Raw genomic sequence first — 15,621 nt, 5'->3', positions numbered from 1 at the left:
ACTGTCTGGACAACCACTATACACTGTCTGGACAACCACTATACACTAGCTGTCTGGACAACCACTATGCAATTTTTTTACATGTACTACATGTAGCTGTCAGGATGACCACTACATATGAGTTGTCTCGACAACTGGTATAGACTAACTGTCTGGACAACTGGTATAGACTAACTGTTTGAGATTGTTTTTACAAATATCTGTGACTCTTAAATTTGCTCTTTATACAATGTACATCATTAGCATTGATCTCCTCAGTACATATAAATGTAATGTTTGCAATTAAAATTTGTTATCTTGCATACAAACTGTATGTATGATAGTTCCATTTTTTCTTGACATGAAACCAACAAAATCACACCATAACCTAAAGTTTCAAATATTTTTACACAAATGTATGTAAATGTATGTAGACAGTTGAACAGTTCACAGTAAAAATCACAAGACAGACAAAAAACCAGTACAAGAACTTGTTATCTTTAGCTAAATTACAAACACTGATCAATAGCCAAGTTCCATAAATAGGTCCACATTACAACCAGACTAGGGGGTCTTTTTCATATCTCTGAGGTCGCTCTAGGTCACCGATGGGAGTACTTTCCCTCCTTTAACATGCTGGGAGGTTTGATACTACAACCTAGTAAATCCTCTACACTGACCTGTGTGTGTGGTCAAATAACATAATAGCTCTCATGTTTCTACCGATCATATTAAACTTTTCCAATTTACGCACATCATCAATATCATCATCATCCGAATCTTTTCTAATCATCTTCAGGTCACACGTACTACAATTGGGATATCTAATTTTAATATTGACAATAATTTTTTTTTTCTGGTCTTATTCTGACTTTCAGCCTTTGTTATTTTTTTTTTTATAGGGATCATATTTTCTTCGAGAAATTATGAAGTGATTTCATGAGCTTTTAAAAATATCTACGCGGATGATCAAATTTTTTTTGAAAGGAAATACATAAGGCCTTCAGTGCGCAAATTTAGTAATGAAAATAATTTCAACAGTATAGTTTTCATTTTGAAATAAAGTTACGATATAAATATAACCACAAGGTCGCAGGGACTTTTCTGGAACATAGATGGTAAGTCTACATGTACCTGTCCTAGACTACTGCTAATTTTGAACCCTTATATTACATGGTACAATGTAGTTTGTACAAATGAAGTTCTGGAGGTACGCATCCAAAAATGTACACATCAGTGTGTCATCTAATGATAGCCGAATTTTACTGTTGTGAATCAAATTGATAAAAACTGGCATTTCTTGTGAGCCACCACATAGTACATAGTAAGAGATATGGGAACACCAAATTTTGGTGTGTCACTAGAAATTGTGTGCATCAGTGGCATGTCAAATTGGCTTAGAGGGCACTATGATACACATACATGTATACATTTATATCATATGGCAGTTTTGTGCAAATGGGATAAAATTGAGGTACCATACACATCTGGTAGTTTTGTATACATGAGCCTGAGGTTCTGAGGGTAGAGTTTACTCTAGATGTATGATATGGCACATTGTTGATTCTTCATTTTATGAAGTTTAACATGTGTAAATGTAAGTAATCATTTTACTAGTTCAAGTAGTTGTTTCAATTTTAATATTTGCACATCTTGAATTGTGTACTTATAGCCCCATCTTTAGACCAAAACGTAACATGCAATGAAGTATTCACCAATTACCACTAAAATAACATATGATATCTGGGGATATATCATATTTCTGTTCTGCTGTAGCCTGTATATCAAAGTATGAGAAGGTCTCTAGTATAATGGTAAATATCCCCTAAGAATGTAAATAAACTTGAAAATCGGCCAAAATTGATGACGTCCGCACAGCCACCAAAGAAATCAACAAATTTCAGCTCTGATTAGTACTATGTAAAAATTGCACAGCTGTCATGTTCTAGATTAGAAAGGTCATTTCTCCTTGATTAACCCCAACATGAGGATTCACCTCATCAAATTTATCAGCCGATGACACTAACAACCGAACTGTAGGACTCTCTCTCGCTCTCTCTGCCTTTATCTGTCAGTTGGTGACGCTTACAGCAACTGCAGCCGTAAAAAAAAGAAACCCCTAGTGTTGAAAATGAGATTTATTTTATAAACACGACTGACCTATCCACTATTATTTTAAACTAACATACATACTTGTGCCAAGGTCATCAAGCTATTGCACTTCAGATTTGTTTTGTTTTTATACTGCAGGGCAAATGTTGAACAGATCTGACATTATTATACACTACGTCCTGAATTCTCCACAAGTACAAATAGATGTAGGACGAGATACAGCCACTTGTAGTGTGGATGACTTGAATTCTAAGTATACCATAAGTTGAATACATCACAACATGTCAGCTAGCAAAGCGGTCAATCTGTCTTTTTAGCTGAACCCTGGTAAAAATGTGTATAATTTATGATATGAAGCAATTGGCAAGTCCCAGATCTATACATACATACAAACTGTATAGTATGTACGCAAACAGATTCTAACATAAAAGTCTACTACAAAACAAACAAATTATGGGTGTCAGCCGTGTTCTATTACACAAGTTTTACTATCGACCAGGAGGCCTATGTAGACCAGTACATGATTTATAGCCTGGACTCAATGTGAAATTTCAGTTATATATTTTTTTTATTGATTTCTATTCCAATCTACAATGGTCTACAGATTACATATGTGTACAAACAAAGGAGGGGGTATAAGTTTGGGGAAAAAAATGAATACAAAAATTGCAAACATCCAAAATAATCTGAAATCCAAAATGGGTGAAAATGAATGTTTATTTGTTTATTCTAGAAGTGATTATGTGCTAATTAATCAAATTACTTACTAAATCTGAGGACATAAATTTCAGTTTGTGACAAAACTAGAATAGCAATACCCACAGATGTAGTTATTTACTAAACTTGATACATTACATAAATTTGTAAAATGTTGAGTGTAGTACAAGGACTTTAAAGTATCTTAATGTACCCCATACATTGATCACTTCCCTGAGTTGCTATAAAATATCAACAAATTCAAAGAAACTGTCATATTTCTGGAGTAGAAATGCTGTGGTGACACAAATGGAGAAATTTAACAACTTAAAAAATGAAGTCATGCAAATTTGGTTAATTATAGCACTTTGCACTATGTTAGACTAAGACTAGTCGTCATGTTGTGAGCCTTTTGGAACTGACAAACATGAAAATCATCTGAAGTACTAATTTGGGGGGTTGGAAGTAAGTTTTGTTTACTTAACCATGCCTCAAAGGCTCAATCTTAATTTTCTTACAATGTTCTCAAAAATTGTAGGTCAAATACATACTTGACCAGGTTTTGCTACCCCCTGTAAATCAGGGTTGTAAACCCCAATATATAATTTAGAATACATTTGTATATTATGGCTATTGCAGCCCCAAACACTGACATCATCTCAGACTGTTCAATAGTTTACATTATAATAAATCAAAACATGCATTCTTGATAACAACTTGTTTCACTACATACAATATACACTAAGTCCAGATATTTTCAAAGTCAGTGAACTTTTTTCACTGCTTTAGATGTGAGATCAAATTGACTCACCATAGGACTTTTAATTCTTAACATTACAATGTATACCATGCATGAGCCAAGTTCAATTGCAAAAAATATGGAATATATACTCTGGTTATTCTAGGTCACAACAAGGTGTGTCTACATCACTCATTCTGCTGTGTTCAAAATATGAGTCAAATATTCAAACTTGCCTTTACTTTCCCCAATTTTTATTTGATATTACTGGCACTGGTATAATTACAAATGTACATGTATGTTATTTTCCATTTATTTTTCTTAATTTAGCCGGAAAATACTTGTGACCTAAGGGTTGTCGCTACTTGTCTAGCGACTCGTAGTGACAAAGACGCCTTAGGTCACTCGTAGTTTCCTTGGCTGAAAGAAGAAAAATACTGGGGACTAACATCTAAATATTCCACATACCAAGTTTAATTATTGAGACTTGTATATATATAGATATATCTGTAGTATAGTGTTTAATCATTGTATAGTTCATGTTGTATTACATATTTAATAAGCAGATTCTGCAACCAACACGGCTGGATGTCAAGTATTGGTGGATAGACATGCTGAGTTTTACAACCTGCAACTAACCAACAGAACGGGGAAGGAGCATTTCAAAATATTGTCACTAGATTATATTGCATAGCAAAATCTAAAGCGATTGTACAAAGTTGTCGTAAAGAAATTTCATTATAAAAATGTAATGGAAATTATTAAGAAATTTATTGACATGGTGTGATGGCTTTGAGATTAGATTACTTGATGGACTTCCCTGGGACAGATATCTTTTCAGTGGTTTCAATTTCTACCAGAGTTTTATTTTCTTACGTTACACGTAGGTATTTCTGTGCTAAAAAAGGGAGTACTATTATTATAGTATTAACAAAATGAAAGTATAAATAAAAAGAAATTTCAAAAGTACACATTGCTGAATTAAATCTGAATCTAAAATCCAAAAATCATTTGATTAATTTTTAAAGGCCCATTTTCCAATCCCATGTTCTTGCATTAGTGCTATCGGATCAGTGGCATACATCACACATAAGTCGTATAAGGATTAGTACATAATGGGTCATTATTTTGTTCTGGATCGACATCTTCTATAGTTCTGCCAGACAACTGGTTATCTCAAGTTACCCAAATTTTAATGCTAATCTGACCCCAAAAAAGTAACATTCATGTAGGCCTTTTAAATTAGATAAAAGCAGATAAATATATAAAATAAAAATAATTTGAATTAAAACTTCTTACATTTTATCAAGTTAAACTTAATATCAACATTCCGTGTTCTATAGTTTGGCCTTGTGGTAACTATTGAGGCTGTACACTTGACTAGGCCAGACACAGATTAAGTGTAGAATTTGTACCCCAGTATAGTGTGTACTGGTACATGTACTTGTGTATACAAGGTTTCATAGACAGCAGGGATTCATCATACCCTGCAGTTACAGTCCTTCACATTGAAATGCCCCTGTCTCAGAGAGTATATATATTACATGACGTATAATGTATGGCTACCCTGTGTGTTCTCACTAATATTGAGGCTGGCTATCTCTCTCCAAGTCCAATGTTCTTTTTTTTTTTTTACAAGAGAAATAATTCTAAGTCTATTAAAATATGTTTGTAGACTTCTTACAATCCAGCAATTCATAAATTTTCATTTGCAAATATGTATATAATTTTTTTTTTAAATAAGTGTTTAATTTATGTACTATCTAATTACACCTGTACTCTACATTTTATCTCTATAATTTTATTCATTACTGTGCCTTTTTTGGTTAAAATCCAATCAAGTGAATACATTTAACTTCTACCAGAACACATTAAATGATTGTACGAATATAACATGTAACTGTTCAACACTGTCTTACAGCCTGTAATCTTGTGTTTCACAACCTTATACTGACTTTTTCCTGTACTACCCTTTTCCTTAAATCTAGTATTGGTGTGCTACTGGTACTTGTCTCTCTCATATTCCATTGTCTACCACTAGAGCCCAAAAAAAAACAAGTGACCTTTTCCCAAACTACATTTAGGGCAGGAACTACACATGACAAAGAAATACCAAGGACTATGTACATATGACATTTCTTCTGTTTTTCAAAGCTGAACCAATGTGAAATTGAAACACAAACTGTATGTTGTTGTTGATTGCAACCAGTTGACTTGGTCCAGCTGTCCTCACATGACTGACTAAATGTATGTCTTTGAGTACAGGTCACATGTGTTTATACGTTCATCAACATGTGAACTAACATATACTCTGGTTATGATGATCAGTCAACCTTTAATGCAGACGAGAAGGTAAACTAAACTCTATTAGAATTCCATTGGCATTTTTTACCCAGGATTCCCCATCCACATTATGGTACTGAGGTTCAAAAATCTATGAAAATTTAATTTATCCAGATTTCCCTCCCTGTTTAATACAGAACAGGGTTCTCCACCAAAATTATGGTACCAGTCAGAGTAAGAAAATCTGTGCAGGTTCTACCAGCTTTCTCTCCTTCGTTACTGGGGTTCCAAAAAACTTTAAGCTAAAAAAACACTATTTCACTATTAAAATATTTCAGTGCCAGTTGCAATACTAATTTCATTGTTTGTGCTGGGAACTGGAATTTATACTCGGGACCTAATGGGATGGGGTGGGGTGGGTGGAGGTGGGAGCTACATGTAGGTCAGGATGGAGGGGAGCAAGAATCTGGTAAAAATTTTGCAATCACTACCCACAACTGTACATAACGTGATTTTTGGTACGAGACTCTGGTAACATTTCTGAGGAACCCATACAATATTAAAAATTCCTAACAAAAACACAGTATCACACTGATGATGAACTGCGCTGTTTTAATAATGATACACATCAGACTGTCGTACAGTAACAGTATGATATATGAGATAAGAACAAAGTTAATCATGCAAACAATATCAAACCCATCTTACATACATGTACATGTGTAGTTGTTGTTACAGACATTGTGATTTGTATGTGTTGAAAGTTGACAACTACATTTACATTGTAAAGTTATGCTGTATGTCATGATAGTCTGGCAATGTAGCATGTCTCCACCCATTCATTAATTCCATATTATTAACAACAAACAGGGTAATCTTCTTACAAATAAACATTAATTTTGTGATAGTGAGATACAGAGTGAACTAGCTATCAATACATCACTATGCCATTAACAGTCAGTGTACATGTATAGGGATCAGTAGTCATCAGACAATACATCACAGATGGTGCAGTCAACATGGAACCACAGTTCTCAAGCAGTTCCCATGTACTGTCTTTGAATGATTGAAATCCCATTATTAATATTAATAGTCTCACAGTCTATCATATGAAGGATTTGAAACTTAAGTTTTAGCACAAGTACTCTCACAGGGCTCAACACATACATACATGTACATGTACTACAAACATTACTAAACATTGTATCTAGACTACCAAATTAGCAGTAGTCCAGCGTCCATAGACTACTAAACATTGTATCTAGACTACCACATTAGCAGTGGTCCAGGACACATACCAGACTACATGTACTTAACAAATTGTATCTAGACTATCAACTTAGCGTAGTCCAGTGTCCATAGACTACTAAACATTATATCTAGACTACCAACTTATCAATATAGTCCAGTCTCCATAGACTACTAAACATTCTATCTAGACTACCAACTTAGCAGTAGTCCAGTCTCCATAGACTACTAAACATTCTATCTAGACTACCAACTTAGCAGTAGTCCAGCGTCCATAGACTACTAAACATTGTATCTACTATCTAGACTACCAACATAGCACAAATAGCAGTAGTCCCTGTAGTTCACATAACATAGTGTCTAAACTACCAAATTAGTAGTCTAGACTACCGAGAGTACTACTAAACATTGTCTCTAGACTACCAAGTTTGTATACATATGTAATCTGTAGACCATTGTAGATTAGTATAGAAATCAATGAAAAAAAGTATAACTAAAATTTCACTTGACTAAATCATACTACCATCCACAGTTGAATTCAAGCCCTGCATACACTGTACATTGTGTAGTTTGGTCAATGAATGTCAAACAAAAGAGGAACAAAACTGCTTTCTTATTTTTAAATTGTCAATTGTCACTTCCCATACACAACAAGTAGCTAAAAGTTTTCTAGATGTTAGAATTTTTTATCCCTGCAAATGAATGTTGCGACCTCATAACTATCATCATCATGCAATGTGAACCTAAACTGTATGTACTAATTACTCCAGACAAAGTGAAAGTTGAACTTGATCACTGTCGTAATGAACTACAGCCTCTTTTACAATTATGGCACCATCGATATGGTTATTTCGCTGTGTTGCAGAAGAAACATCAGCTCTGGTTTGCGAGAATGAACTTGATGGAACACATAAAAGTGAATGAAACAGAACATATTATTATTGGAAGCCAGAAATCTAATACTGTGACTTTATCTGTGGTTAAATCTTCATTTTTATGACAGTAACCTAGTTTCAACAATTTCTTATGATTCTGGTGATCGGCATGCCAACTCTACATATGTTTGGAGGTATCAATTTCACAGCTTCTGACACTCCCTAAATGTTTAGTAAACTTGAACCATACTGTACCAGTAGCCACCATCTTATTTGATATCATCACAGTGGGGTGGGTGTGTGGTTTGGAGATTGTCTAACACAGATGTAAGTACGGAACAAAGGAAACTCAAATCACTTATAATCTGTAGACTACTAGACTCATCATGACTAATCAAACTTTGATTACAATATTCGTTTCAGATTACACATAAATATCGAGAACAAGTGGACGTACAATTTTATGAAAAATAGTAATTCTTACTCACAGTTAGCTTAAAGACCTTTCGCTTATTTGATTTCAATCATAGCTCTATCCTCAGATTTTTGAATTGGTTCAAAAATAAATTGAAATTTGTTCTCCTATGATCACCACATGAACTAAAAACCAAGTTTCAACTGATTCAATTGAATTGGTTTGAAATCTCCTCATGAGAGTGGTTTTGAACTGACTCACAGTAAATCGGTTCCGATGCAAAAGTAAAATTGAATGGATTCAAATCTATTGCTCCATTTTCTTGTGTGGACATAGACATGTTTCAAACTTATTTATCCTGATTTAGAAGCCTCTTCAGGTCATGTACTGTTAAAAGGTTATGGCTGTTTGAATTGATTTCAAATTGATTCAGGTGGGGGACAGGGTTTGTGTTTTGTCTGAAATCAACCAAGCAAAGAATCTAGGCTAACAGAGTCAAAACTTACGAGAGATTTCATCTCTTAAATATTTCAGTAGAAATTATCATTTTCATAACATACATCCACTTGCATCATTGCAGCTGTGTATACTTCTCATTTCATCTTTATATTGCCCAATAACAAAGCCGTGAACTATGAAATTTAGATATTGATTTAGCTGGGTGGCCAAACTCTCTAGTAAACCAAGGAAAGACTGGACATGTATTGAAGTAGTCTAGTTCTAAACTGGTACAGTATTGCGTATTAAAAACTTCATTACTTTACCAGTCTAGTCAAGGCAGTTGTTCGATCACATATTTCTCTGCTCTCCCCAACCGTGTTCATATTTATAAACAGGAACCACACAATTGTTTTTCAATAGGCCTTATTTCAATTTTCAAATTACAAAGATTACCATAAAAAAAATGTAACATATTTTTCATATCAAATACCAATTTTATGTGACTATACTCCGGGCCGTGCAAATGCCTTTTTCATATTTTTTACATTTACATTTACTTGGAATTCAGCCTTGCGTCTGAATGACAAATCGTGGAAATGTGACTAAAAGTAATTCTGTGTAATCCCTCACAGACATATGATACTACCCTGGACACATGAAATGGAATGGTTTATATCTATGGCAAGCTAAACAATTGATGAGAGATGTAAAAAATACCCCATAACTCACATCAGTGGAGGAATGGTAAATCACTTTACCGAACACTTGTCAACGACTTTCTGTTTCTCACATCAACTAAGATTACAGAGGCAATCTGTACTTTTTCAACATTGTTGACAATCTAATATTATTTTTGACATCTACAAACTTTATCAATTACTTTACGTATTTTTTAAGAGGCAATTTTGCAAATGTTTTATGGCTGACAACATTGTGAAAAATTTTTAGTTATTATTCCCATATTTTTTACATGAGAAATATTTTGTGTGTGTGTGTGTATGTGTGTGCGTGCGTGTGTGTGTGTGTGTGTGTGTGTGTGTGTGTGTGTGTGCATTTGTCTCTGTGTGTGTGTCTGGGTCTGTGTGTGTGTGTGTGTGTGAATTTAGGTGAAATTATGAGTTGGTTACAAACATTGTAAGAGTTGGTTACATGTACATACGTTGTACAGTTTTATATTTTATGTCCGACAAGTACAGAAAGAAGGTTACTTCATTTAACGTGACAGTCAGCTTTTAAAACAAAATGCAAGTTGTGAAGAATGGTGTAACAGACAAAGGTCATGTTTAGACAAAGGGTGAGATTCTTGCTTTGATTTACAGGGCCTGCTGGTGTGCTATTTATCTCATTGCTAGACACAGATAGGGGTACGTGTAAGGTTGTATTTTCTGTCATCATGACCTGACAATTCTAAATGTAGAACACAAGTTACCTAATTACGTACATCCTTCTAACAATAGCATTATTTCCTAATTACTACTCATTATTTCCCCTTCTGGTACACTGTGTAATTCAAAACCCAAGTGATTTTTGTCACAACATAAAATGTAGTCTAGCCCTATATACGTGGTAAAATCACGTCCACTGTACATGCATAGTCAAATGGATTTTCTTTTAATTAAGCATGTACTAGTGTAGTATTGCGTTTTACGTTATGATGCATTACTACTGACATGCGCTGGTCATCCCTTCCCCAGCTGGAGATTTAGCTAGATTATTGATAGAATTTGTCCGTTTTACAAGACATTAGAAAGAGATCGTAGAGACAAACTACATGTATAGTAACTAGACTACATAAAACGGCAAATACAGGGATAATAAAAAAAATGGTCTGATGGGAAATTAAATGAGGACTTCAAAGACCTAGCTTGGATTAGTTTGTAAGATACAATATTTGCAACATGCTACCACTCACCTGATAGGCTCCCTGAACAACATAACGTATCGTAAGTCCTAGTTTGGCCTGAGATTACAATTTGGTCAGTTACTTACAAAAAAGACATTGTACATGTACCTGTTAATTATTGGTCAATGTTATATTTAGGTGGTGTACAGTAACAAGTTTTACATCGTGAACAAAAGTTTGGTTTTGATAACGGCTGCCATGTTAAAACTGTACTAGTTTGTAACTGAAGTATTATTATTTTTTTTATCAGACAACTACAATCTATTGAATAGATTGAATTTCACTCATTTTTTTTTATCAATTCCAATAATTGGACAGTTTACATATTATCAGTGGTTGATCTTATCCATAAATAATGCAGTAACTGGTTGAAATTGTTATTGCCATTGAGGGCGCTGTTTTTTGGGTGTGGACCTAAAAATCAATTTGAATTGATTTATTGTATCATATCATGTATACACAGCTACAAAAAAAAGTACAAGTATGTTCACCAACAATCAACATGTGATTCAATACTCTTCAGGGTACGCGATATTATAAGAAAATTATTTTATCTGACAAAACATTTTTTTTTTTAAATGTTCCAGTTGCAGATAGTGCAGCTTTTTGCTTATACAGTAATTAATTATGTTCTCTGACCAACAGCAATGGTAATAAATCAAGAACGTTACATTAATCATGCAGTCCAAGGTATTAAATGATGTGTTGACAGCATTTAAAGCCTTCTGACATGCAGTCTACTTTTTCACAAATATGGGTCATGGAACTTTGACATTTCAAGCCAAGGAAATCTGAGGACCATGTTTTCAATAATTGCAGATACACACACTGACTCTATAATCAAATATCAGCTGTTGATAACTGAAAATAAATGACACTATCTGTCAATGCTGATATTTTTTTTTCATTTCTGATATTGTGATAAGAAACTGTGAATGGGAATGACGTGATTTGTGGTAGAAAAAATTGTTAACTGTGAAAAGTTTTTCCTTTATTGATGAAATACAGGTTTGTGAACTATTTCTAGGTTCATCTTTTGACAGACATTATTGTATTGTATTCAAACTTTTTATCTTCAAATTTTCAATGTTTTGTTGTAAACCGTAAGATTTATTTTGAAGTTTTTCAGCGACAAACAAAAAAATGCAAGTTTGTGAACCATTTCTGGGATTAAGTTAGATTTTTAACATTTTCAAATTTTACAACCTGTCAATGTATTGTTGTAAACTGTGTCATTTGCATTGAAGAATTATGTAAGTTAGTTAGTGAAAAACCAAACACATCTTTGTGATCCATTTCTGGGTCAGAATTTGACACATGCAAAGTTTTTCAACTTATCAATGTGTTGTTAACATTCCAATATTTACATTACAACCTGTGACATATCCACAAGTTTTGACAGTTTTGATCACCGACACCTGTAGCCGTTACCTTATAGGGTCAATGCTATTCTACTTGAGTGGTTTTTATGGTTTCTTTCTTTTGAGGGTAACTTGTAATCTGTTCGTGGTATTCATTCTAAATTTATCAGGTATTACACGGTTTACATCCTGTCACATTGTTTGAGATGACAATAGCGTGTCATAGTGTGTGGGCACATGTCTTACTTTAGAAGGGAGCTATTAAACTACCAATATCAAATTTTACAACCAGCCAGTGTCAAAGTACACATTAGTACTATAAATTTTCATTTTCATAACTAGTTTTTTTAAAACATAAATATCAATTAATTCTGCTTGATTTTACCTGTTACCGGTACACGGTAGTACGAAAAACCTGTAAAAACCCCGGAAGTAATGAATATTTCACTACCTGCCGAGTTTGCACTTACAAACGCAAACACTCCCCGCTGCGATGTGCCCAATGGGGGCTACTGGAAATTTATGTACACTTCAAAAATGATTAGTAAATGCGTGACGAATAAACAGATGTAAACAATCGCGGTTTATAACATCGGAAAAGTATGTCAACAAGTAAGAAGGTCGCACCCAAACTTCAAAAAACACACCCTTTCTAGAATCTGAGACGTTGACAAACTTCCGGTGAGGGTCAAAAAGAAACCCCTGAAGTTTGCAATTGACACACGCTTTAAAATTACTACGAAGATTTCGTTGTCAATTACCCGCTGAAACTTTAGCCGTCAAGCATTTAATCTTGTTGTTCGGGTGAAAGGTAATGTATATCTTCTCATAGTCGGATTGCTTTGATCAAACATATGTTATTGGCATGTCACACTGCTGATATGCACTGACCTCGGCACTGCAGAAGATCGTGCATGTTTGCGTAAACCGAACCGTCCCGCGTTCATTTCACCACACACTGACCCCGTTTCAAGAGCGGGCGGTGTAATTTTGAATGTTCTGCATATTTACGGTCTCAATTTTTATACCAATGCATCTTTCGACATCAGAAATAATGTCTCACGGTGGGACTGCAAGATCATGCATGGTGCATTTGGGCTTAGACAAGTCAAATACATGTAGATAAATCTTGCGAGGAGTCGTTTACGTAGTAACAGCGCCTTGGGGGTAGTAGTTGTCAATTTTAGCTCGTGCACGTCTCGAGCAAATGTGCGTGCAAAACGAAACCAATGGGCACCGTGGCTTGTCAATACCAAAGCCATCAAATATTAACACAGGAAACCGTGTGGGCAACACGACGTAGACCACCAAGATTGCTGGAGATTACAATACCCATGCACAGCTGATGGGCTACTGACTGTTACCACCAATGACTTACACTACGAGACGATACCGTGCAACTCAGACCCACTCCTCGACACACGAAATAACGAATATTACTTACCAAATCTTCCTCACACCTGCTCTGACACCGTGATATTAAATCTCCGACTGTTGTGGAAACTAAAAAAACAAAAATCAGCAGCACCCTTCTTCTAAAATTCGAAGAAAACGCCGCGGTTTGCGGCATCTTGTGAACTTCGTGAAAAGTTGTTGATGCCCGCTTGAAAATTTACATAGGAAATCCCGATATGGAGGACCAGTGACGTCACGGAATCTCTTTAATCTGATTGGCTCAAAGTGAGCAAAGGAATGCAAAATATCTTAGGTCATTCGCCCCACCCGGATCGTCTAATTTGCATTTAATGGATTTGTGTGTGTGACTGATTGTGATCGATCGATCGTAAGGATAAGTTACTCCGAGTCAGCGAGTTCAAATGAATTCTTAAGTTAGTCCAAACATCGATATGTCTTACATTTCCCGGTGATATCAAAAAGAAAACACATGATTCATGTGATTTGTATGGTTTTAGCCAATTAAAATTTTATTGGAATAACTGGGACCTATTAATATATTGCATATTTATTTTTTTTGTCTACGACACATCAAGTCAACATGTATTAAATTCAAAGCTTGTCGGACTTAGAAGGACTGATTTGCATATCTGGCGAATAATTAGGGTAAATCGAGTTTGAATATTGACTAATCAGATAAATCACATACAAAACCTGTCATAATACGGGTGGAAATAGCGAGAGAGAGAGAGAGAGAGAGAGAGAGAGAGAGAGAGAGAGAGAGAGAGAGAGAGAGAGAGAGAGAGAGAGAGAGAGAGAGAGAGAGAGAGAGAGAGAGAGAGAGATCATCACTTTTCAGTTTACACTAGTTTACAATGTCAAATGGAATATTCTTCGTTAACTTTTCAGATAAATAAACCAACCCATGTAATGACTGACTGTCACCTCTGAAAAGTTATTTAGACCTCCTACTACTAATCGTTCTCATCACATTTGTACAATTTGGCGACACAATCATGTTTTAATGTCATACAACATTTATCAAGAATTATACAAAACAAAATACATGTCTACTAATTAACGATAGCGCACACCATAGACAATCAGTGGATCCCCCTCCCCACACACTGTCTATTCACACACACACACACACACACACACACACACACACACACACACACACACACACACACACACACATGAAATGTTACATTCATGAAATGGACACATTGGTTTTTTGTTTAAATATTCTTTATTTCATCCAACAGTGATGTTGATTTGTGTTCACGGTGACATAAAATTATCAACAGTGTCTATATATTGTTTTATATAATTTGTAACAAAAACGTTGTGCAAAACGTAAAAACAACAACCCCCAGTGCTGCTTGATTAATACTCTATGGTTAGTTTGCTTTAATTGGAGGTAAGTTCAACCACTGCACTGCACGAAATTTAACCAAGAAACCACGTCGTTCAAGTGATCAAGACAACTTGACTTACGTATCGATTGATAGTAGAAGTACGCCCACTACGCCCACTACTAAACGTGATATTGTATATAACCACATGTAGATCCATTTACACGTAAAATGAGTTTGACCATTAAGCACAGCATCACGACACGACATCGACACGACACGGTCGATAAGATCTTAGAAAGACTGACATTTCCTCTGTAAATGATTTATTCATGTTACATTTTTTCCTTTGTAGTAATCTGGTAGTAATCATGGTTCATATTTGATGATTGCGTAAACCGTCTCTTTGATGCTATCTAAGAAACAAAATATAAAATATTTAAGAATGACAAACGAATAAAATAAAAAGTCATGTATCATGTGATACGTGATGAATTGTGTTCCATCTGTTTTGTTACTCTTGGCCAACAAGTTGTCATAAGTGAACTATTACATTTATGTAAATATATTTATATACTGTCAGCTCAAAATCGAAGGAAAATACCAGTGAAAGCACGGAGACACCAGAGTGTAATCATGCCGGAAACAATGGTGTGCTGCGGAATATGTTAACACTCAAGCACAAATTATTTTCCCGCTTTTGACGCCCGACAAATTCCGGCAATGAAAATTCGATAACAGGTGTTCGTGTGCACAATATATATATAACAAATGGTTGGATCACTGCAAGCTACTTGTACAATAAAGGGATTGTTG

General features: G+C 34.9%; 1 protein-coding gene across 1 annotated transcript in view; it reads right to left on the bottom strand.

The window, feature by feature from the left end:
• Window positions 1–13,627, bottom strand: part of LOC144433015 (proto-oncogene tyrosine-protein kinase ROS-like) — a 72,376-nt gene extending 58,749 nt beyond the window's left edge. Inside the window, exon 1 of the mRNA XM_078121329.1 lies at window positions 13,497–13,627. Within this exon, the coding sequence (XP_077977455.1) occupies window positions 13,497–13,622 (126 nt within the window). The 5' untranslated portion in view covers window positions 13,623–13,627. The remainder of the gene's footprint in view (window positions 1–13,496) is intronic.
• Between the last annotated feature and the right edge of the window lie 1,994 nt (window positions 13,628–15,621).

Source organism: Glandiceps talaboti, chromosome 3, assembly GCF_964340395.1.
Source record: "Glandiceps talaboti chromosome 3, keGlaTala1.1, whole genome shotgun sequence".
Lineage (NCBI taxonomy): Eukaryota > Metazoa > Hemichordata > Enteropneusta > Spengelidae > Glandiceps > Glandiceps talaboti.
The sequence above is the reverse complement of the archived record's forward strand: the minus strand, read 5'-3'. Positions and strand labels throughout refer to the sequence as shown.